The 25989-nt window shown below is 42.5% G+C and overlaps 1 protein-coding gene across 9 annotated transcripts in view; it reads right to left on the bottom strand.

Moving 5' to 3' along the window:
• Cdc14b (cell division cycle 14B) overlaps window positions 1–25600 on the bottom strand; it is a 142314-nt gene extending 116714 nt beyond the window's left edge. For 7 of the 9 annotated variants that reach the window (XM_013514077.1, XM_013514082.1, XM_013514080.1 and 4 more), the window contains exons 1-4: window positions 25258–25599; window positions 22956–23009; window positions 22706–22811; window positions 8755–8886 (exon numbers count right to left, since the gene is read on the bottom strand). In XM_013514077.1, coding sequence (XP_013369531.1) covers window positions 8755–8886; window positions 22706–22811; window positions 22956–23009; window positions 25258–25509 — 544 coding nt within the window. In that variant the 5' untranslated portion in view covers window positions 25510–25599. Of the gene's footprint in view, window positions 1–5902; window positions 6707–8754; window positions 8887–22705; window positions 22812–22955; window positions 23010–25257 lie in introns of those variants that run through there. The other 2 variants (XM_005384690.2, XM_013514078.1) reach the window with 2 other exon arrangements.
• Window positions 25601–25989: the final 389 nt, after the last annotated feature.

Here is a 25989-nt window from a genome sequence, read left to right as displayed (position 1 = left end):
CTATGGATAGCCAGACATGGTGATGCATGCCTGTCTCTCTCACCCACTTTTGATTTTGTAAAACCACAGGTCATTTTATCCCTTTCTTCTGTTTCCATTTCATTCCTTTCTCATGCAGAATTCACATCTATCCTATTAAAAACTGACGCTCCATCAAAACATTCTTCCCGTAAGATACAGAAATTAACATTATAGAACTGAATAGTTAGATCTTGTATTTTTTGAGTTGTCAACTTTGTTTCTTCCTTATGAGCTAACTTAATGCCTTGCTATTTGTAAGGTTTCCTTTTTTTTTTTCCTTCTTCAAGACATTGTCTCACTATGTCATTTAGGCTGAACTTGAACTCACTATGTAACCCAGACTGGCCTCGAATTCATGGTGACCTTCCTGCCTCGGCCCCTGAGTGCTGGCACTACAGGTGTGCACTACTATGCCTGGCTATAAAGTTCATTTTCAATCATATCATTAGCTAAAAGTTCCAAAAGTTAGTTTTTCAGCATACCATTCAAATACATTCATTTAAGAATTACTATTTTTTTTTTCTTCCAGTTCTGGAGATTGAATCCAGGGAGAGCTGAGCTACATCCCCAACCCATTTCATGAGACAGGGTTTCCCTAAGTTATCTGGGCTGGGCTATTTGTTATCCTCCTGTATAGGTTCCCTGAGTAGCAGGGTTACCTGTGTGGGTCACCAGGCCTGGTCTGATGTTTCCCTTTTGAAGGAATGAAGTTCCAAAGGTTTTGTAGACTTTGTAAACTGGGTGGGAAATGAGGAATTGTTAGCTCCTCTGTTAGGGACTTATCTGATTTTCTATTTCGAGCTCCTGATAATTCCTGACATAAAACTGGCATCCCTGTCTCTGAAGTTTTCTGCTAACAAAGCTAGTACAGGGATAGCTACTACTTTGCTTTTAGTATGTATGTAAGAAAACTTGGAATTTAACATGAATGGAATTTAAAAGCTCTTTAAATGAAAAACCATTCTTTGCAGAATGTGTATGTGTACTGTCTGCAACTAAAGATCTTAAATCATCTTCTGGAACATTCATCTTCCTTTTTTCTGCAATGCTGGGGCCTTGAACATGCTAGGCAAGCACCGTACCATTAAGCTACGCAGCCCTGGAACATTCTTCTTAAAACAGTTTTTTTTTTTTTTGTATCAGGAATCGAACTTAGGACCTTGCGCTTGCCAGGCCAGCACTTGTGCCACTGAGCTACATCCCCAGCACAAAACAGCTATTCTTTTGTGGTTTTTGTTTCTTTTTCTTTTTTTTTTTTTGAGACTGTCTTGCTATGTAGTCCAGGCTGGCCTTGAATTCATTAGATAGACCAGGCTGGCCTCAAACTCGCGGTGATCCTCCTCATTCAGCCTCCTGAGTGCTGGGATCACAGGCATGAGCCTCCACACCTGGCTTTAAAACAAATATTAATTCTGAAGCACATGATGTTGCTTGTTCAGAAAGTGTGTCTCCCAGCTTCCTGTGGTCCGTTACCACCTTGGCCCCCAAGGCAGACAGTAATGTGAACAGACATTTGCAGGTTACTAATTCATCATGAATCTTCTTGAAAAATAAAACTATAGTATTTGATTTTTAAATTTAAAAAGCAATATTTTTGTGGCAGTGGGGGCCAGCGGCTTGTGCATGCTACGCTTGTGCTGTACCACTAAGCTAGAGCCCCAGTCCCTGAAATAGGAATCAGAACATCAATTCTTTCTGGGGGAGAGGGGCAGGGGGGCTGAAACCACGTGTTCTACCACTCTCCAGCTTCTGATTCTTTTTGGCTTTGCTTTTTTGCATTGTCCAGGTGCTTTTTTTTTTGTATTGTCCATGCTGGCCTCAAACTCTGGGGCTCACATGATCTTCCCACTGTGGGTGAGAACTTATGACTTATTAAACTAAACTTGCATACCTCCTAGTCCAGCAATTCCTCTCCCGGGTATATATCCTACAGAGCCATGTTTATGGGTGCAGAGGTACTGCTTATCACAGCCCAAGCCTACAAACATCATAGAATAAAGACACAGTGGTACTGAAGAAACAGGACACTGTACAGCAATAAAAATGAACCAGCCATGTGACATGAATTTGCTAGGCAATACTGAGTTAAGGACACCAGATACCACATACAGAATGATTAAATCTTTATAGGAGGCAAAAGTGGGCAAAATAAGCTATACTGTCATGTAATAACTCATAAATTTTTTTTTTTTAAAGAATGGAGGGAAGAGACTTACTACAGTCAGGACAGTTGTGGCCTCTGGGGACCAGTGGTGGGGGTCACCAGGGGACATGGAAATTCTTTTTTCGTTTTTCTTCTGGTACCAGGAATTGAACTCACAACCTTGCGTTTGCCAGGCAGGTGCTGTGCTGCTGAGCTAAATCCCCCAGTCCGTCATGGAGATTCTGAATGCCAGCAACAGCTTCTCTGCCTCGAGGTGTGCTTAGCTGTTGGTTTATCCATTAAATGGCACATTGTTTGATATGTTTTTCTGTGGGCTATATTTCACAAAATTTCCAAGAAAATGGGGGGATCTGATCTACCAAATAAAACACCAACTAAAACCAGAATGGTTCCAGAGCTGACTTTTCATCATCTCCATGCTGCCCCACCAGGTGGCTTGTAGTGCTTCTCAGGGGGTCTTTGATGACAATAATGCAAAGAAAAGCACTGATGTAGCAGACCATATGTCATCCTATTACAGTTCCTTAAGGAAAACATGAAAATGGTACAAAAATTGCAATATAGCTAATTTGTGGTACAGCAATTGCAGGGTACTCACAAAATTTCCATGTTAAAATTTATTAACTATTGATATAATGTAAATAAATTTAATAAAACAAATGTAAATAAATTTAATAAAACAAACTAAACTTGCACTTTCATTTCACTGTTTCCAGGGCAGCTCACTGCAGAAGGCTTACAGTGATGCTCCTCACCGGGCTCCTTGTCCTATGGACAGATTTGACTCCGTGTGTGGCTGTAGCCCTTAAAGTATTGGATCTCCGAGACAGAGTTTAGGCTGTATTTCAGTTTTGGTAGTACTGAAAAAAGTGACTAGGGCATGGCAAAACTGTCTGGGAAAGTAGGTGTGGCCTGTTAAATTATGAGATCCTGATTTTTTCTTTTTTTTTTTAAATCCTGGTTTTCAATAGGATGGCTTAGACCTGACCTCAGCCTGAGGTGGGATCCCAGGACTCAGATGTAGTTCTTGCCAATTTCAAGATTTGGACAGTATAAAAGAACACAGCCAAGAACTTGGGTGTGCTGGCTTTCCTCCTCACTGTAGCCGGGTGTCTCCTCCAGGGTGTACTTTTATCTCGCTTTTTCCTTTTTGACTAGTCCTCACCTCACTCCGCAGAGCCAGTTTCTCTCACTCTTCACTTTTTCAAATAAACTTTGCCACTACTTTTTGCTTGTTTCCTTCAATTCTTGGTTCAAAAGAATAACATGGAATCCAACTTCAGGAGAGGTGAGCAACCCAGAATCCAGTAATGTTTCACTGGTGGTCACTTTTAGGAGCCCTGTGACTACTGTGGGCTGAACCCAGGGTTACTCTACCATTAAGCCACATGCCCAGCACTTTTCATTTTTTTGAGACAGAGTCTCACTAAGTGCCCAGGTGATATTTGTGATGATTCTCCTGCCTCAGCCTCCCTGTCTGGGATCATGGGTGTGTACTACTGTGGCCAGTTGCACCTTAGTTTTAAATCTCTATGGGGTATTTCAGTTGTCCAGAAAACAGTGTTCTGTTCTTGGGATGAACTGCTGCTCCTCAGGTTAGCCAGCTTCAAAAGTGGCATCTACGTTTTGACTCCAGTGTAATTGTCTCGTTTTTCCCTAAGGTCAGCTTCCAAAAAGGTATGTCTTTTCTGTGAAGCACGGTGATGATGACAGTTGCATTTTACAGTTAATGTATGAAAAGCTCTTGGATAGTGCCTGGCCAACAATTACTACCACAAAACATCAGGTGATCTTATTCTTTGGGTTGTTTGATTTTTGAGACTAGGTCTCGCGGTACAGTTCAGGTTTGCCTTGAACTTGCGACAATCTCCCTGCCTCAGCCTCCCACGTGCTGGGATTGTAGACGTATGCCACCATGCCTGGCTCAGATGATGTTACTCTTTTATCTAGCACATACAGACTGGTCTTGAACTCCTGGGCTGGGTGACCCTTCCCGGTCAGCCTCCCGAGTAGCTGGCAATACAAGCACATGCCCTCACACCCGACTGATAATTTTACATTAAATACATTTGTTTGGGTAGGGAATTTGGCACCATACTGTAGGTATGTAACTGAACCGTCCTGAAGCCACACATTTATTTTAAACTGGGCGTGATGGTGCATACCTGTAATCCCAGTGCTGGGGAGGCTGGGATAGGGGGATCGTTGCGAGTTTGAGGCCAGCCTGGGCTACAGAAGGACACTGTCTCAAAACCAAAACAAATGAATATATTAGAAAAATACAGATCTATATATGTATATATTTTAGTATGATTATGTATAATTATGTATATATTTTAGTATGATTATGATTTAGTATGATTATGATTCAGCAGTTTTAAGTCTAAATTCAGCAAAGGGATCTCCATCACCACTCTTTATTATTGAAAAATTGCATAAAATAGTTTAAGATTTATGAGAAAGTTTATTGATTAAAAACAGGACTGTTCATGTGTACAGGTGTGAAAATACATTAAAGTATTGGGCTACATTAAATACATATTTCTGTGACTTCGTATGCTTTATACGAAAGTATATATGTTCAAAGCAGTATTATACTTGCTAATAATTAGCAATTTTAGTTTTGCTGTACTTTTTATCAGAATTTTTGAGACACTTCCCAACAAACATTAAGACTGTGGAAAATAAAAGATGAGAACAGGCATCTAGATAACAGTAATGGGGTGAGAAATGAGTTGTCTAGGAACAGTATACATTTAAGTTTTAAAGTCTTCAAATTAAAACAATTCTTAAAATTTCCTTTCTAAAAGCACAATGATGACAGGTTTTTTTTCTTTCCTTTTCTGGTACCAGGAACTGAACCTAGGGCCTTGTGCTGAACTGAGCTGCACATCCTGGCCATATAATTTTTTCTTTTTTTAAATGTAGTGCTAGGGATGTTCCAGACCTGGCTAGATTTCAAATACTTTTTTTTTTTTAAAAACAACTTGTTTTTGTGGTACTGACTGAACCCAGGGCCTCTGCACTGAGCTACATAACCCTGGCCATTTTTTTTTTTTTTTTTTTTTGGTTTTTCTCCGGTACCGGGAACCGAACTCACGACGTTGCGCTTGCCAGGCAGGCGCTTTTGCCGCTGAGCTAAATCCCCAGCCCCTAACCCTGGCCATTTTTAAATTTTAAGACAATGGCCAAATTTTGAGACAGTGGCTAAGTGGCTAACTTGCCCAGCTTGGGCTTAAATTTGTATTCCTTCTGCCTCAGCCTCCCAAAGTGCTGGGATTACAGGCACATACCACCACACTGAACACATTTTAAAAATCTACAGCAGGAGCTGAGAGGGGTGAATCTCAGTGGTAGAGTGCTTGTCTAGTATGTGTGAGGTCCCGAGTTCAAATCTCCAGCACTGCATTAAAGACAAACCCTAAAGCAAATATTTCTCTTCCTTCCTCCCTACCAAAAACACTTAGTAGAATGTGTAGCGGGCATGCAGTGACCAGGTACTTCGGTTTTTTGGCTGTATTAGGATGGAAACGTGTAGTTCTACAAAATCTGCACCTCTGTAGAAGTCTAAAGTGGGCAGGTGCTTGTCCTAGAATGTTTAAAAATCTTTCCTGGCCAAAAATAAGAAGTCACACTTGTTAGACAACAATAGGAAATACAGAAAAGTTTAGCAAACAAAACCACCTGTCATCTTTTTGTATAGACATGTAAACCTACTGGCCATATTCTAGTGTTTATTTCCTGTCTCTTATACATATGGTATAAAGATGGTTATATTGATTACAGAATTTGAGATAACTGTTTTGAGACAAGGTCTGACTTGGTAGTGCAGGCTGGGCTTGAACTTGTTGCAATCCTCCTGTCTCAGCACCTCAAGTGCTCAGATACAGGTGTGCATCACCACGCTCACCTGAGATACTTTTTTAACTGCACTGAGTAGTGTTCAGTTCTTTCTTTTTTCTTTATATATTTCATAAATATATGTATTTCTGAAATGGGACCTCACTGTTACCCAGGCTGGCCTCAAACTCCTGGGCTCATGAGATTTTCCCAAATCAGCCTTCCAAGTAGCTGGGACTACAGGCATGCATCACCGTATCTGCCTTCTGTTTGTATATTTTAATCATAATTTGATGACCTTTAACATTTTCGTGTTTATATTTAGTAATCTTGTATCAAAGTGTAAAAGCGATAAAATTTTAAATATGTATCATCGCCATTTTGGATAACTGTGCCTCTCAGCTGCAATTCAACCGGCACCCAACCTCTGTGTTTTCAGACCTCTTCTTCCAGGCTGGGCAGAGCCGGTGGGTCACACCCCATACACTTCCTGCCCTGGCACGCAGGTCATGTTGTTAGGGGCCCATCTGAGAGGGACAGAGTCTGTACTCCGTCATACATGGATAACTGCAGGTCCGCTTGTGAAGTTCACGTGGGGAACTCCGACAAGCTGTAACACAGAGTTTATGGGTTTGTGATCCAACCTATTCCTGTCGCGGTGTATAAAATGGATATTGTTACCTAGAAGAGAATAAGAATCAAAGGCTGAGGTCTACATTTAAGTATTATTCAAGAGGTTTATTGCTTACTAGAATCAAAGCAGCTTTTCACTTTTTAATTAGCCTAAAGGAAAAAATTACCTGGGGTACATTACATTCTTTCTATAATGCTGTAATAATTTTTAATTATGGCAATACAGCATGACAAGGATTATGATTAAATAAAAGTGATACTTAATGTTTTATGAGAGCCAAGAGGAAAGGTTCTTAAATTTTAACTGTTAGATTTTACTAAATATAATTAAATAAAATGTTCTGTCAGGCAAGACAACAGGATTAATAAAAATATCAAGCTATAAAATCATATCTGTTTCTTAAATATATACAATAACACACTTCATAGACTCCCGTAATATATACAATAACACACTTCATAGACTCCAAAATACTGACTGAATGGGCTATTTTATAATCATAGCCTGAAAGAGTTACCAATTAAGGCATTAAGATAATCAGTTACCATATACTTAGAAGTCTAAATCCTATCTGCTGAAATAAGTCATAAGTTGTAGTCTAGGTTTTGTTTAATTCTTGTACTCAGAACCTTTGTTGTTTCTACTTAAACAATAAAGTAGCACATTTCCTGTATCATACTCCTGTGCCAGACACAGTGGTCTTAGGTTTAATACTGTAAATTGGCTTGTTAAAAATAAGGAAAAATGAAATACTGTGGCAAGCTCGATAGAGATCTGCATACGAGGTGCCACACGCTTTCCTCGGAAAAGCCACTGCTCTCCCCAGAGGCCAGGGCTGAAGCACCTGCTGCACGAAGTGCGTCCCCACTGTGGCACACGATGATGTACACCTAGTGCCTTTTATTCTCACACACTGGAAGTGTGGGCACGTGATTCAGAGACATGCAATGTGAGGGGCTCAATAAGCAACCTCTTCTGGGTCGGAGGAAGGAAATTAACGGCCTGAAAGTGCAGCTGGGGCTGGGGAGCAGCTCAGTGGCACAGCGCTTGCCGAGCACATCTCAGGCCCTGAGTTCTGTCTCCTGCCTCCTCCTCCTCCCCTGGCAAATGGCTCAGTGACATTGTGGGCAAATTTATGGAGCTCGGTTTCATAAAACAGGGTTTATTTTTTTGTGTGCTGGGGATTAAATCCAGGAAGCATGTGGCCTGCCACTGACCTACATACCCCTAGCTCCAAAGGACTTCTTTTAAAATAACTGGTGTGAATTCATGAGAGGGAGGGAAAGGAAGATGGTAGCTTTAGTGTTCCAGCTGCAAAAAGCCAAAAAGCCTGAGATGATAGTCAAAATTCTCCCTCTGAAGCCTTCCTTTTAAAAATCTGAAATTTATTAAGTAAATGGTAATTTTATAACTCTTAAAAGCTATGCTAACGTGGACAATTTTATTTCCAGTTTTTTTGTGTGTTTGTGTTTGTTTTTTGCGACAGGGTCTTGCTACTATGTAGTCCAGGCTGGCCTCCAACTTGCAGCCATCCTCCAGCCTCAACCTCCTGAGTGCTGGGATTACAGGTGTGCGCCACCATGCCTGGCCATAATGTAGACCATTTTAAAGAAGAATCATCAAGAGAAATTAGCTTACAACATAATGATTTAGGCTTCTTGGCACTGCCCACTATTTAAGGTGGCAGAGATCCAGCTCTCAACACTGACAGCACGGTGCCAGAGAAACCTGGCGTGGCCACAAATGACCTGTACATAAAGTTGTTCTAAGTACAAAGCCTATGGTGATTCTTACTGAAAGTGCTGCCCCTGACTCTGCTTGCACCGCACTGTGGAAGACGCCTGGTTCTGTTAGGTATCCTAACTATGTGGTTCTTCTATTGACAGAAAGTAAGTGCCTGAGGCGTTCCTCCTATTCAGAAATGCTCACGTCTACTGGGCTACCTGGCCTCTGACAACCAAAGATGCGCCTACAAAAGTAGGTCACCCTGACGGTTAGGCCAAGCCGCTTGCTTTCACAGCTATCTACCTCTCAAGGAGAAGGGGCGACCTTTGGACTTTACTGAGTCTGGCTCAACCTGGGCTCTGAGGCTCACCTGGACCCAAAATGAGGGTTCCGCCTTGCTGAGCTGGGTCTCCTTGGAAATCAAAGAGAGGGCCCGTCACTGCCCGCCACAGGCTCCGCAGGCTTCCCGCGAGGAGGTTTGACTTGACGTGGGGACTCTGTCCTGAAATACCAAGAACTGTCTTTAGATTGTCACTTTCTATTTCATTAGATATTTAGAAGATGTCGGTACTTCCATAAAACGTTCTCTCTCCTATGTGCCATCTTAGTTTACTTTCTACTTGTCATTAAAAAAAAATTTCCATCCGTCAAAGCCTGGTTTCTCAACCTTTCACTGTTGACACTTTGGCCTAGATAATCCTTTGTCCTGGGCAGTGTGGGGCAAGAATATCTCCAGACACTGCCCAACACCCCACTTAGAAATGCTACTTCATAGGAAAAAGAGATGCTAGACCCAGAACATACAGAAAAACAGCATGGGCACAAGCTGGGTTGTAAAGTGCTTGCCTATAGTGTACAAGGCCCTAGGCTCCGTCCACAGCACAGAAAAAGAAAAAAGAAAAGAAAAGAAAAGAAAAGAAAAGAAAAGAAAAGAAAGAAAGAAAGAAAGAAAAGAGAAAAGAAAGATGGGCAGAGGAAACAAAAGAGAACTGTCAGCTGCAGAAGTATCAAATCTGAGCCAGGCATGGTGGCGCACGCCTGTAATCCCAGCACTGGGGAGGCTGAGGCAGGAGGATCGTTGTGAATTCGAGGCCAGCCTGGGCTACAAAGTGAGCTCAAGGCCAGCCTGAACTGCATAGCGAGACCCTGTCTCAAAAAGACAAAAAAAAAAAAAAAAAAAAGTATCAAATCAGGAGGTCCTGTTTTGATTTCCATTCCTCTGTCCAGGCTCTTACCAGTTAATTAACAGGGAGTACGTGCCTTTTCAAGACAACTTGGAGAGAGACTGTTCAAAGTCAGTAAAACCTGGACTGCTCTGTGGGCCCACAGCCAGCCCGTCTTCTGTTGGCTTCCCTTGCAGTTAGGAATGGCCCGTGACTGCATTCTGACCCATCAGCATGGATACCCTAAAGCTCCTGCCTAGGAGCGACTCTTGTTCCCTGTGTGGCCTTCGAGGCAGGACGGAAGGTGGCTGAGCCCCAGGACTGCTGCCTGCAGGAGTGGCACCGCAGTGAGTACAGCCTTCCTGACATTTAAGAGTATTCTGGCTGTTCTGCCCCTGCGGCTCCTGTCACAGCAGCCCCTCGCCATATGGTCCCTCACTCTTGCTCTCAGCTGACGGTAACTTTACTCCCACTCCCTGGGAGCAGAGGAACAGCCTCTTTACTGTTTCTGTCACACACTTTTCTTTCATCTCTGCCTTTTGAGTCTTGCTTTTAGCTTTCAACTCTGATGACTCCAGCTCAGTCTCTCCTACATGCTCTCATGGCACCGAAAGGTCACCTCTGGCACCAGATGCAAGGAGCTCTCCTCCGTGCTGAGACCGGCTGGGCGTCCCGGAATTCAATGTGATTCTGACATTGTCCACCTGGACAGTGTCCCGTCCCACAGGTCAGGGGTTCAGTCCCCGACTGTCCCTAGTCCCACTTAGACGCCGGTCACAGCCTGACTGTGCACCTGGTTCCTACCACTGCCTCCTCGGGTTCAGTGGGGCTGAATGAGTGGGGTTCACTGGGGATCAGTGAGTGACCCAGAGCTCAGGAACATGCTTGTTTCCCAGTGCTACTAAGGGTGGAGATGAAGAGATGCACGGGCCTAGGCTTGGGGGAAGGCGACTGAGTTTCTACTGCTCTGCTGGGACCCTTGCCCTTCCTGCGTTTGTGTGGAGACCTCATTGCAGAAGTGACTGGGCAGAGACAGCCATTCAGAAACGTGGCTGGACACAGAGCCTGCGATCCAGTGCTGACGCGGCAGGGCTGTCGTTCTGTGTGCAGCCTCCTTCCCCCAGGCGTCCCTATTACTAACTGCCACAGAAGGCAGGTCAGGGGCTGCCTTTACGGCCAGCTCCGAAACAAAAAGGCAGGGGAAGGTGAGAATATAGTTTTAGTTTCTATGCCTACCTAGGGGAGGAAAACTTTTTTTTCTGGGAGAGGGCTTGGGAGCCAGGAGCTGTGGAAGAAAATCAATCAATCAATCTACCTAATCATCTCATAGTATCACAGTGACTACACAGCTTTTGACCTGCCTTTCTCTCTTCCTTTTTTTTTTTTTTTCCTGGTACTGGGAATTGAACTCACGACCTTGCGCTTGCCAGGCAGGTGCTGTGCCGCTGAGCTAAATCCCCAGCCCCTCTCCTCCTTTTTTTCTTTGCAGTACAAGGGACTGAACCTAGGGCTTCTGGGCTGAGCTATATCCCCAGCCTCATTTTTGTTTTTATTTTTGAGACAGGGGCTCGCTAAGTCACTGAGCTGTCCTTGCTAGGCTTGGACTTGCAATCCCCCGCCTGAGCCTCCCAGAGTGCTGCGATCGCAGGTATGCGCCACCACAGCTGGCTCTGCTTGGTTTCTTAATATTACTTTCCTTCTTTTCTCCTACTCCTTTCTGTTATATTTATACATGGTGGGCATTCATCTTCCCACAAGACAAATACAGGTTTGCGAACTTAAGAAAGATGATTAAAAAGTTGAATTTTACTGTTTTAAAGGATTTCGGATCTAAAATAAATGAATCTGGATCATCTTATGTCTGAAAAGTTTAGCTAATAACCCAGAAATTTTAGAAATTCAATTGACAGAGATGCTATGCTCTAGAACTGAACAATGTCTGTGGTGAAGCACAATTTAATTTTTGTCAATTTGAATTCAGTTCCTGTGTGTAAAACTCCTATTTTTTAGATTTACACAAAACACTTAGTTCCTCACATTTAACAGCTTTATTTCCCAATTTTTTTGCCTGTATAAAAAGGGTACCATCAATTTAGATTATAATTATACATTTTTAGTGCCTTAATTTTCAAATAAGACCGAAATTTATGCTTTATGCTGTATAGGAGGGAACTTTTAAAAATAACATATTTCATGACAATCTAATCTTTTCCATTGCCAATAGTTTAACATTATAAAGCAAAAAATATGTATTATGTAATTATAAAGTTATGTGTAATATATATAATCCCCACCACATACTCAAACAACATGTAAGATTACAAAGTACTTACATAAATACACTATGTATATGCAAATGCACATTTTTACAAATACACTTACATAGATGTATATATTACTTAAATATGAAATATTTTTAAGGGCCAGGATATAGCTCAGCAGCACAGTGCCTGTCTGGCAGACAAAAGGCCCTAAATTCGATTCCTGGTACAAAAAAAACCACAAAAAACAAACGTAAGGGCCAGGAATGTAGCTCAGCAGTACAAGTGCCTACCTGGCAAGTGCAAGGTCCTGAGTTCGAGTTCTGGGGTGTGTGTGTGTGTGTGTGTGTGTGTGTGTGTGTGTGTGTGAGAGAGAGAGAGAGAGAGAGAGAGAGAGAGAGGGGAGTTTAAAGGATTTGAATATACCCTCTTCTAATTACATGCATATATCTGGGTTAGAAGTCACCTGTTTTATTTGCAATCAATGAGTGAGGCGTTACTAAAGTTGAAGATCACAGTTTATATCTAAAGTGCTAAAAGAAACCGACTTTACACACATGGAGACTGTTACAGCACACGAAACTAGTGTATCAAGAAGGTTCACAGTCGGTACTGCTAAAATGTCCCATGCTAGAGAAAGAGAAAGAGAAGGAGAGAGACAAGGAGCAGGAGGGGGAGGTATCAGGCCTATATTTATGCCAGATCATCGTCAGGTTTAATAAAGATTAGGTTACTTGCTGGTTTTTTAGAGAAAGTAGCCTAACCTTTATAAAACACCAGCAAAGGGGTCATGGAAAAGCTGCCTCACGAACAGACCCAAATCCACTACCCTGCTGTCTCCACTGGAGATGGTTGTTTCTGTCCACAATCAGGAAGGAGCTGACGGGAAAGCTAGAAACTACAGAGAAGCTGGAGAAATGGAGCACAACACAGAGAAGAAAATAAGGCAGTTGGACACTAACCCCAGCTCCCGGGGTAAGGACTGGTCTCTGCTGACCAAGGGGAGCCTGGTCAGGGCCGGCAGCTCCAGGGCAATAACAGACTGGGCCAGCAGCACTGCCCCAAGAAAAGCCCATTGCTACTGCAAACTGCAAACAGTGTTGGGTTTCACTTGGAAAGTGAGTCCTCTGGCATGGCAGGCTGGAGTTGGAGAAGAAACCCAGTGTGGTGCCCGTTAAGTCTGAGAGGGTTTAATTGAAGCCATTTTAGGAAGGGGTTATCTGTGTACCTGAGATACAGAACGACAGAACAGCCAGTGACTGGGAGGGAAATGGCCACCAAAGACAGCTGTGGAGAGGGCGTGACTAGACACAGACCCCCTGAGAAGTTAAACTTAGGGTGGAAAGAACACCAGCGTCCTAATCTGAGTTGAGAAGCCGGGATGGGTGTGTGTGGCTTTCAGAGGGGTCTAGGTCTGAAAGAGTTGGTGTCATGCCCAAAGAACTGCCTGCCCCACTGCCAACACCTAACACAGACCTCAGAGATGTGATCAAGATGCACAGTTGCCACAGCCTGGGGTGTGCACACAGCGGGCATCTCACAAACCCACAGGCAAAAAGCTTATCAGAAAAAGCCATGCCTTCTAGTACACAGAGGGGCAGGGAAACAGTGTGGGCGGAGTGACTACGGCCCTGGACACCAGCGGTCAACCATGCCCGGCAGCCCAGGGTGACAGGTGGGGCAGGATTCCACATTCACTCACGAACACCTGTGTAGAAACACAACAGTTCTTAGTAGTGACTCACTCACTACCTTTCTCCCATACTGTACCTGATGTATTCCAATACTGCAGACCCTGGAAAGAAACCATTCATTCAAAAACACAAGACAGAGTAACCACTTTGAAGAAATCAATATGTAATACAACAACCATTGTTAATTTCCTGTCACCTTGTCTGAATGTCACTATTGCTTGTATTGCTCTTGGGTTAATTTGTAAACTTATGTGTTTAATATGTTTTTGTTCTTTTATTTTTTAAAATAAAAAAAGAGAAGAAAAACATGAAAAAATGCCAAAGTAAAAATTAATAGATATCACAAATTATCGGAAAGAACATTTTAAATCAACATAATGATTTATATCATTGTTAGGTTTGTGGCTAAAATATATTGCATTTATTACATAAAAACAACAACAGCAACAACAAAACCAAAAACACAAGAGAATTGCTTTTGAACTCACTTCTTTTCTCTCCATTGGTTTTGGGGTTTTTTCTTTGTGTTTTTGAGACAGAGTCTCTCTACATTCCAGGCTGGCCCTGCACTCACTATGCAGCCCTGACTGGCCTCAAATTTGTGGCAATCTTCCTGCCTCAGCCTCCCAAGTGCTGGGATTAAAGTTGTGTGCCACCACATCTGGTCCAGTTTTAGGGTTTTTTCCCTCTTCATTTTTACTTTAATTTCCGTTTTTTTCTTTTTTCTTGTTTATTCTTTTCTGCTAGTTTCTTTTCCCTTTTTTTTGGAGGCAGGATCTTGTTATGTAGTCAGGCTAGCTTTGAACTCACTCTGTAGCCCAGGCTGCACCAAACTCACAGTGATCGTCCTGCCTCAGCCTCCCAAGTGTTGGGATTACAAGTGTGTGCCACCATGCCCAGCCTTTTCTATTACTTTTATCTAGTTCTATTAATTTCCCTTTATTCCTTAATAGGATCCTTTGATCATCTTTCTCTCCTCTCTTTTTACTTTTCAAATTTTACTTCTTTCATTTTCCCCCTTTCCTACATTCCCATCTTAAGTAGTATTACTACTAGGCTTTTCTCACCTTTAGATATTTAGTTGACTCTGTGCTATTATTACTGAATTATTTTCCACTGCTAATGGTGGTTGTCTTAGTTACTTTTCTTTCATTGCTGAGACAAATTACCTGACACATAAAATTAAGGGGGGAAAGGTTTATTTAGTTTGTAGAAGTTTCAGTTCATAATCAGCTGGGTGGCAAGAGAGGTGGAAAACAGCAAAAGCAATGTGGAAGAAAGGGACAAACCTTTTTTGTCCATTATACTGTATCCAGCCTACCAGGATTAAGGTGATGCCAGTCCAATCAGTGGATTAATCCAGCAATCATCTACCCTTAATCCTCGCACCCTGAATCTCAGTACTGCACTACATATCAATCACACCCTCCAGATTCAGCCACTTCTAAAAAGCCTGCCTCTATGACTGCATGAAGCTCTGGGGGGACATCTAGACACAAACTGTAACATTCTGCCCCTGACCCCTCAAAGACTCATGCACAGCCCTTTTTTGTAAAAGGCATTCAGCCCATCTCCAAGAGATGCCAAAGCCCTAACAGTTTCAGCATGGCTGGGAAGTCTAAGCCCAAGTCACCTCTGAGATTTAAGGCAAACTCTACTGTGAGCCCCTATACAAATGAAAAAAAAGTTAAACACTTCCAACATTCAATGCCAGAAGACAGACATCTCCATCCCAAAAGTTACAAATGGGGATACAGAGGAATGGGATCAAAGCAGCAAGTTCAAAATCCAGGAGGGCAAATATTAAGTCCTGTAGTGTCATGCAGCATCTGAAGCAATCTGTGGCAAGATGTGAACTCCAAAGGGTTTGGGTGGCTCCACCTCTATGGCACTTTTGGTGGTTGTAGGTCCCATGGCTTCCCTCTTGGGCCAGCTCAGCTCCCTCCTTGCAGTTCTCCTCAGATGATACACATTCTGGTTTCTCCAAACTTCTTAGGTCTTTGCTGCTGAACCTTTCGCTTCATACTCACAGCTTCACATACTATCCTTTCAGGGGCATACTGCCTAACCTTCCAGGTCTTCTTCTGAAATCTGAGTGGAAGCTTTTCTGACTCCACAACTCTTCCATTCTGCATGCCCCTAAATCCAGCACCACGTGGATGAGGCCAAGGTCTGCTGCCAGCTGGAACAGTAGCCATGCTTCATAATCTCTTGGCTGTAGGGGCTGAGTGCCTGGATCGCTGAGCATTCTAAGCCTAATCCCGAGGCACAAATTCTCTAAGCTGCTGCCATTTTGGAAAACGGCGCTCTGGGACTCTCTTCTTAAAGCAAAGTCATTCACTTTTACCATTTTGAGGATGCAAAGGGTGGATGCAAAGGGAGGATGCAAACTGCTGCTTCTTGTGAGGCCCTCAGGCCGTCTTTTCTAGTCTCCTATTCCTTCTCAGCAATCAAGAGCTCCTCTGCTCTATTTTTGCAGTCCACAGCTTTCCTGGAGCTTCCTTTTGGACAAACTCACATTTTAAATCCTTGTGCTGGGCTCTTTGTTCTTGATTCTCAACACAGATCTGGCTAAAGGTCTTCAATAACAGTCATATCACAACCTTAACATTAGAGTGCCCTGAAATTTCTTCTGCAAAATTAGTCTGCCACCCTTAATCTTAGTCTCAGGCAAAGACTCACTACAAGCAAAATGCAGTCAAACTTTCTGCCAAGCCATACCAGCATCATCTGAAGTCCAACAGCCAATGCAGTCATTCTTCCCAGCAGAAATCTCCTGAGCCTAGCAGGCTTTCTATCAGCCTTTTGGTCTTCTGAGCTCTGACCAGAATCTCCCATACAAAACAGCCTAAGGTGTTCCAGCTCTACTTTTTCAGCCAGCATCTCCGAACCTTTCTGAACTTTTCCTCTTCCACAAGCCAGTTCTGAAGGCTCTTGAGCCATATGTCCAGGTTATTACACAGTAATGACCCCACTACTGGAACAAAGTACCTGACACCCAAAGTTAAAGGGGGAACAATTTATCTCACAGTTTGTAGCAGTTTCAGTCCATAACTGGCTGGCTCCAAGGCAGGGTGGCACATGGCAGAGGGGTAACAGTTCATGGTGGTGGAAGGTATCAAAAGCAATTAAGGGGTTTAACACTATCTTTCTGCCCCTTTTAACTTATCCAGACTGCTGGGATTAGGGTGGTACTAAAACAATCAGTGGACTGATTTAGTAAGCACACACCATGACTCAATGAACCTAAGAGCTGGTTGTTTGAAATAAACAAAACAGACAAATCCTTAAGCAATTTTACAAAAAAAAAAAAAAAAAGGAAACAAAAGACCCAAATCAATACAATTAGAAATGAAAAAGGAAAAATTGCAATGGGACTGCCAAAATCCAGAAGACACAGTAACTACTATGAGAACCTGTAAACTGGAGAAACCACTCATGGTGGAACACACCTATAATCACAGCACTCAGGAGGCTGAGGTAGGAGGACCACTGTGAGTTCTAAGCCAGCACAGGCTACACAGTGAACTCAAGGTCAGCCTCAACCATACAGCAAGATCCTGTCTCAAAAAACAAACAAACAAGCAAAGCAACAAACCAACCAGCCAGAAGAAATGGATACATTTCTAGATACATATCAATTATCAAAAATGAACCTACAATATATCAAAAAGCTGAAAACAACAACAGTCAATGATAATGAACCAGTAATAAAAACCCTTACCAACTAAGAAAAGCCCCAGGACCCAATGGATTCATTGCTGAACTCTACAGCTTCAGTAATGCCAACACTCCTCAAAATATTTAATGAAACTGAAAGGCAAGGAGTACTCCCAGTCATTCCCGGAAGCAAGCATTACCCTGATAATAAAACCACACAAAAACCCAACTAAAAAAAGCTATATGCTGGTCTCTTGAATCAATATAAATGCAAAAATTGTTAAGATTCTGGCAAATAGAATGTAGGAAATCAAAAAGGTCAGACATCATGACCAAGTAGGCTTCATCCCAAGGATACAAGGATGTTTCAACATACACAAATCAATAAATGTAATTAAACATGAACACAAACAAGGACAAAAATCAAGGATCATCTCAAGAGATACAGAAAAAGCCTTTCACAAAATCCAACATGCATTCTTCATAAAAATCCTGAAGAAAACAGGAAGAACCTTATTTCAACCTGATAAGTCACTTATGACCAACCTACTGCCAACATATTAAATAGGGAAAACCTGAAAGCTTTCCCTCTAAAATCAAGAACATAACAAGGATATGTACTATCACCATCACTGTTCAACTTAGTACTTGAAACATTAGCCAAAGGAGTGAAGCAAGAAAAGGAAATAAAAGAGATACATACAGGAAAGGAAATAAAAGAGATACATACAGGAAAGGAATTATTATTTGCAAATGACATTATCTTTTACACGGAAGATACAAATTTTCCAGCAAAAAACTCCTAGAACTTAACCAAATTCAGCAATGTAGCTGGATACAAAATGTGATGGCTGTGTCAACTTGAAAAGTTTAGTTATGAGAAGCTTAACTAAATCGACTCAGCAATCCCACACCCTACGGGAAATGAGGAAGGACTGAGCTGCTCCTGTTTACCAGTCTTCACCTTCACCTTGGATACTATGTCCTGGATTCTAGTGTAGACTCTTCAGCTTTCTGTCACAGATCCACTGACCTCCTGATACATGTGGAGGACCACTCGGAAGACTCTCCTTGGAAGAAGGGCAATTATCTCCATATTGGTTAAACTTGGCCCTATTTCCATGTACTGATATGTACAGAGCTGGCTAGGACCTTCTCTGATTCCTTCAATTGGCTTTAAGCAAGGCAAATTGGCCTAGCCGAGGTGTTCATGTGTATGTAGTTTTTGAAGCAGGGTGACAGGTCAGTGTTTCTCTGCCCCATAGCTCCCCAAAAACATGTGAGCTGGGTGGAATAGAGAGCCCAGAGATAAGAGGCTATGACTTCCCAGGGCATAGAAGATTACACATCATAGGTGAAGCAGTGGTCCCAAAACATGAGATACTATCTCAAACTGTGTTATGCAGATTACTCCTTCTGCATATCCTTCTCTCTGCATATTGTAGAGGTCAGGCCCCCTACCTAGCCCAGCTCATGGCACTCACGTATTTCCTGCTATTCTCACATTCATTCATCCTCAAGCCACTCCCTTCTTCACAAATTAATAAAAACTGGGTTTGGCCTTGGATCAAGGCCTTTGTTTCAGTTAGCCATCATCCTAGCTGGACTTAGGACTCCTTCACTCCCCATATTTACAAATATGCCTTAATGTCTTTATTCTTGCAATGGGTTGTACTGGAAGTGGTAGAGTGGAATTAACCAGTTAGAATTCCAATAATTTTTCCATAGGGTTAAAAATGTAAACTTCTTGGACCACAATGAGAACTGAGAAGGCCTTTCTTTAATACAGACCCGCATGGAACAGTACAGTGAGCTCCAGACCTTAGACTGAATCCTTTGTTCTCCAGGGTGCACACAGACCCTCTGCATACCTCCTCATCTGACTCTGTGGGTGGCCACTGTATGCCAATCTTGTTAATTCTTATATGTTTGTATATCTTGTGTTATATCTGTTTTCTAGTAAACAATGACTGATATATAAAATTAACATGTGAAAATCAACAGCATTCCTGTATAGCAGTAATAAACTCACTGAGAAAGAAATTAGGAAAACAGTGCCATTCACAATAGCATGAAGAAAATGAAATACTTAGGAATTAACCTAACTGAGGAAGTGAAAGACATCTACAATTAAACCGCCAGTACTCTGAAAAAAGTGATTGAAGACATCAGAAAACAGAAAGATGTCTGCTGTTCCTGGATAGGCAGAACTATACTGTCAAAATGGCTACACTTCCAAAACATATACAGATCTAATGCAATCCTAATCAAATCCTAACCAAATTACGAACAGTATTCTTCACAGAACTAATGAAAAAAATACTAAAATTCACATAAAATCGGAGGAGACCCAGAATAGCAAAAGTAATTCTGGGCACTAAGAGCAAAGTAGGAGGTATCACAATCCCAGATTTCAGGTTATATTACAAAGCTACAGTGATTAAAAAACACGGCACTGGCATAAAAACAGACATGTGGATCAGTCAAACAGAATATAGGATGCAGAAACAACCCCAGGCATATTCAACTACATCTCTGATAAAAGAGATCTGAAACATATACTTGAGGAAAGAGCTGCTTCAGCAAATGGTGCTAGGAAAACTACATGCAGAAGACTGAAGCTAGACCCATATCCTTCGCCATGTACTAAACTAAAACCAGAAGAATAAAAAAATCTAAGTATTAAAACAGAAACAACTGGATAAAATGGGGAAAACCCTTGAAGACACAGGCATAGGCAAGGACTTTCTGAGAAAAAAAATAGCATGAAGAATCAATAAATGGGGTTAATGGTATTATATCAATTAAAAAGCTACTACAGAGAAAAAGAACCAATAGAATGAAGAGACAACCTAGAGAATGGGAAAAATTTTTACGTGCTACACCTTACATAGAGGACTATATCTAGAATATATAAACAGCTAAAAAAAAAAAAAAAAAATCCCTCAAAATAAAGGCCTAACTAAAAAATGGGTAACTGAAATGAACAGACACTTCTCAGGAAAAGTACTAACGGCCAATACATGAGAAAACATTCAGGTTCTCTGGCCATTAAGGAAATGGAAGTTAATACTGAGATTCCATCGCACTCCAGAAAGAACAGCTATCACTGGACATCAAATAATGAATTTGGGCAAGGCTACAGGAAAAAAAGAACATTTCTATACTGCTGGTGGGAATGTCAACTAGTGTAGCCACTATGGAAATCAGTATGGAAATGTCTCCAAAAATTAGAAATAGGAATGTTACTCAATCCAACTCTTCACCTTGTTGTTTTCTTCTCAGAAGAGTTAAAGACATCATACAAGCCACGCGTGGTGGTGCATGCCTGTAGTCCCAGCACTCAGGAGGCTGAGGCAGGAGGATCGCTGCAAAGTTCAAGACCAGCCTGGGCTACAAAGTGAGCTCAAGGCCAGCCTGAACTGTGTAGTGAGACCCTGTCTCAAAAAGAAGACATCATCGTACAATAACACACACATACCCATTTTATGGCAGCACAACTCACTGTAGTTAAATGTTGGAATGGACCTACATGTATATCAACAGGTAAATGGACAAAAAATGTGGTATTTACACACAACAAAGTACTACTCCACTATAAAGGATAAGCTTAAGTCATTTGTAGGAAAATAATGCACCTTGAGACCATCATGCTAAGTGAAATAAATTGGGACAAGGAAGCTTAAATATTGCATGTTTTCTCTTATATAAGAAACCCAAAGTATACATAAAGAGTGAAGTAAAAGACAGAGAACAGGGAACAAGGAGACAGATTTTTTGCAAATGGGGACAGTACCAAGAGTGGGAGGGAGGGAGAGTGGAGGGAGGGGAAGGGGATGTAAAAAGAACTATGTGTTATATACATGCACCAACTCCCCATGATGAGTATAATTATTATATACTCCAAATATGTCCTAATAAAAATAAAATTTAATAAAGAAACCAAGTTTTTCCTAATTAAACACACATAAACAGTTCAAATAAAGTTTACTAAGCACCTTTTTGTCTTTGGTTTTCTTTTTCAGTATGGGGGGATCAAAGCCAGGGCCTCACACATGCTAGGCAAGTGCTCTAACACTGAGTTGCATCTCTGGTTCTTTTTAAAATTTTACTTTGAAGGCAGGGTGTGGTGGCACACACCTGTAAATTCACCACTCCAGAGGCTGAGGCAGGAAGATGTCCACAAGTTCGAGACCAGGCTGGGCTACATAGTGAGTTCAGGGCCAGCCTGAACTACATAGCGAGACCCTGTCTCAAAAAAAACAAAACAAAACAAAAATTTTACTTTGAGACAGCATCTTGCTATTGCCCAGGCTGGCCTTAAACTTCTGATTCTCCTGCTTTATTCTTCTGAGTAGCTGGGATCACAGGTGTAGACTATCACACCAGCCAGCCTAAAGCGCTAGGAACTATGGTAAATCACAAGCAACTGTGGTAAAGGCAGGGCGTATGGACAACAAGATGAATATACATCAATTTCAGCTAACTACGTAGTGATATCTGGCCCCCTTCAGTGTGATAATAGAATGTACAGTGTAGTATAAGATGCCTCTGAAATGCAAAGAGGAAAGCTATCCTCTCTACTGGAAGAGCTACTAACAGCCTCTTCAGTTGGATTTCAAAGGCTATGTAAGAGTTCTTCCATTGTGCTGGGGGCAGTGGTGCATGCCTATAATCCCAGCACTCAGGAGACTGAGGCAGGAGAATTGCTTTGAGTTTGAGGTCACCCTGGGCTACATAGCAATACCTTGTGTCAAAAAAAAGAAAAAAAAAAGAGTTCTTCCATTAAAGCACATAGAGGAGCTAAAGCCATGATGTTGAGATACACAAATACGTGAAGTCAGTATTATTTTTCCTTTTAATTACTAAAGCAAAATGTACTTGTAAAATATATAAAATCTGCCAGGACATGGTGGTGTATGCCTGTAATCCTAACACTCTGGGAGGCTAATGCAGGAGGATTGCAAGCTGGAGTTTAGCTTGGACAAATCAGTGACTTAGCCAGACCCTCAAGAAAAAAGAAAAAAAAGAAAAGGAAGGAGGGAAGCAGGGAGGGAGGGAAGGAGGGAGGGAGGGAAAGAGGGAAGGAAGAAAGGAAGGAAGGAAGCAAGGGTTGGCCAAGTAGTTCGGTACCAAGGCCCTGGATTCAATCCCCAGTACATGCCCCCAAAACCCAACTGAGCCAATTTTCTCACTTTTACCCTGGGACAAACACTATAATAAATTCTAAAACCTTTTCATTACACACACACACACACACGCAGTAGATGTCTGTATTTATAAAAAGCTTTTCACAAAAATGGAATCACACACGAAACACGATTCTGCAACATGATTGTTTTTCTTTTGACAGTACTTTTCCGGCAGCATTCCATGTCTTCACACACAAAAAAGGAATCTTCTGGACCATTTACTAGAATCACAAGACAGCCTGATTATGAAACTGTCATTTGCTTCCACATGCATGCGTATACATACATATACACATACACACGAAAAAATAAACCACCATCCTATTGTATCTGAGATGTGTTATATCCTACCTGACAAGGAAATTTCTTCACCTCTTTTCATTCCCAATCTTTTATAAATTTCTCTCTCAGGATCCACATAGATTTCATGGGAATATCCAGTCAGTTTGCAGAATGGCTGAAGAAAGAATAGTAAGAACTTTTATAAGAACAAATGAAAAAAGAGCAATAAGAGCTACCTTCAGCCAATGGTTCAAATAATGCAATTTTTCTATATGAAACAGATTTGACCTGTTAGAGCCCCTACTTCCTAAATATTTACCTCAATATGATGGTAAGATGATTGTCCAATCACTATAAGGGTGACATTTGCTTCCTTTGGGAAAAAAAGAACACATAGGTATTACATAATACATTTTACACAATTTCCCCTAATGTGACACTCATTTCACTCTAACGCCACCTCTAGGCTCCTAGGAGAATGGAACGAACGGCAAAATTGTGAATCAAAGGTTTCCTAAAATGTTTAATTCACTTGATTCTTTTCCTAAGTAAGAAGTGCTAACTCTTAAACATTAAGAACTGAATCTGTAAAACTACTAAAAGAAAATGTAAGAGAAAAAGCTCTGTGTCTTTTGTTCAGGTAATGAGTTCTTGGACGTGACCCCGGAAACCTAGGCAATAGAAACAAAAACTAACAAATGAGATTGCATCAAACTAAACAGCTTGTGACCAGCAAAGGAAACAACAGAATTAAGAGACAGCTCTCGGACTGGGAAAAAGTACCTCCAAAACGCACATCTGGAAAGAGTCTAAAACCCCAAAACTGTAAGGACTTGATGTCATGGCAAGAAAACAAATAACCTGATTTAAAAATGGACAGAAGTGGGCTAGGGATGTGCGTCAGTGATAGAGCACTTACTTGCCTGTCGTGCCTGGGCTTTTGGGCTCAATCTCCAGCATTGCAAAAAAAAAAAAAGACAAGCAAAACAAAAACAGGAATCCCGTGAGAGACCTGAATAGACATTTCTCAAGAGATAACATACAAATAGCCAACAAATTTATGACAAAATGCTCACCAGCACTAGTCACTAGCTATTAATCAAAAAACCAAAACACATGTTAGCGAGTATGTGGAGAAAGAACTCTTGCCCATTGTAGGTGGGAATGTAAGTTAGTACTGCCACGATGAAAAAACAGCGTGCGGTGAAAATATCACTACATGATTTAGCAATCCCACCACTGGGAAGGAAATGAAATCAATCTGTCAAAGAGATATCTGTACTCGCATGGTCACTGTAGCACTATTGACACTAGCCAGGATGTGGAAGTAGAAATCCAGGGTCCATCAAGGGATGAATGGATAAAGAAAATGTGGTACCACAATGGAACAGTCAGCCACGAAAAAAGGAAACTGTTTTTTCATTTGTGACAACATGAATGAACCCGGAGGACGCTATGCTAACAGAAATAAATCAGGCCCAGCAAGATGAGTAGAGCATGACCTCACTCAGTAAATGGAATCAGAAAGTAGAGAGGACAGATGAAAAGCGATGGAGAATGAGGAGATGTTTAAAGGGTACAAGTTTCCAGTTAAGAAGAAAACGTTTTAAAAATCTAAGGCACAGCAAGTTGACCACAGTTAATAATAATGTTTGGGGGCTGGGGATTTAGCTCAGCGGCACAGCGCCTGCCTGGCAAGCACGAGGTCTTGAGTTCGATTCCCGGTACCGGAAAAAAGCCCAAAAAAAAACAAAATCAAAAAAACAAAAAAAAATGTTTAGATACTTTAATATTGCTAATAGTTTTTAAATGTTCTTTAAAAACACACACATAAAAAAAAAACTAAAAAAGCAGAGCTACTTAATCAATTTTATTTTTTCCCACCCTAATTGATAAGATCTGCACAAAGTAGATGAGTTTTACCCAGGCTGACCAATCCCTTCACTCAAAAAGCCCCCCTAGGGCTGAGGGTGTAGCTCAGGGGTGGAGAGCTTTCGGGGCTCTGGGTTCGAGCTCCAGCACAGAAAAACACCCAATACAGTTAAACAAAAAGCTCAACCGGGGCCAGACCCATCTATGCCTGAAGAAAGAAAAAAACAAACAAGGCACAGGGAAGTTGGAACAATTTAATTGAGAAATATAAACTGGCACCCTTAAGGTATATCAGCGTGTTATAATGAACAATTATTTGGAGGAGGGTAACACAAAACAAGGGAGTGCCAATGTTCTCCAGCAGCTGTTTTTGGGCATTACTACCTGACGTTTGAGAATAGAGAGATTACCAGATAAGAGCAAAGCGTTAAAGTTATTATGATCTCTACTATCTTTTGGTACTGGGGAATGAAACAGGGTGCTCCCACTGCGCCACATCCCCAACCCTTTTCATTTTCAGGCAGCGACTCGCTAAATCACTAAACTGCCCAGTTTGGGCTTGAACTTGGGATCCTCCTGCCTCAGTTTCCCGGGGAATAGCCCGTTTAGAAACAGGCAGGGACGAGTAAGTCAGTTGGGAAACAGGTGTATCCCGTGTCTGTCCCTCGCGGAGACGCACGGCTGTGCCAGGAGGGGACACTGCGCTGTGGGGGCGCACACGCTCCCCGCTGCGCCCTCGGCAAACTTGCCTCTAAGAAGCTCTTGGGGATCTTGGCCAGGTCTTCCACGTACTCCTTGCAGACGTAGCAGAGGAAATGCCGCACAAACACCACCACGGCGCGGCGCTCCCGGAACAGCGCCCCGAACTGCACCCGCCGCCCGCGCGCGTCCAGCACGGGAAGCTCGGCCACGCCCGCCGCCAGGGTCAGCCCCTCCGGGCCGGTCGGGACCGGGCCGGGCACGGCGCCTGCGCGGACCTGCCGCGTGACGGGCGCCGCCATCCCCGCCGGACTGCCGGGCTCCCGGGCCGATCCGGCCCAAGGCGGGACGCACGCACGCGCGCACGCACGCACCGACGACGACGACGACGTCAGAGAGTCGCAGAGGGAAGCCGCGCGCGGGGCGGGGCGGGCCTCGGAAGGGGCGGAGCCGAGGACGAGGGGGCGTGCCCCGGAGGGCGGTGCTAGTAGGAGGCGGGGCTGGGTTTGGGTCAGGTGAGTGTGTGTGTGTGTGAGTGTGTGTGTGTGTGTGTGTGAGAGAGAGAGAGAGAGAGAGAGAGAGAGAGAGAGAGAGAGAGGCAGACAGACAGACAGACAGACAGACAGAGACACAGAGAGACAGAGAGACAGAGAGAGATGGGGCGGGGCCTGGGGCGGGATCCTGGAGGTCAGCAGTACCGGCAGAGCTTCCTGCAGTACTGGACTTTCGTTTAAACATGTGCAAAATATTGAAGCAATTTTACGGTGGACATTTCTTCTTTG

Source organism: Chinchilla lanigera, unplaced genomic scaffold, assembly GCF_000276665.1.
Source record: "Chinchilla lanigera isolate Chin_1 unplaced genomic scaffold, ChiLan1.0 scaffold00021, whole genome shotgun sequence".
Taxonomy (NCBI): Eukaryota; Metazoa; Chordata; class Mammalia; order Rodentia; family Chinchillidae; genus Chinchilla; species Chinchilla lanigera.
The sequence above is the reverse complement of the archived record's forward strand: the minus strand, read 5'-3'. Positions and strand labels throughout refer to the sequence as shown.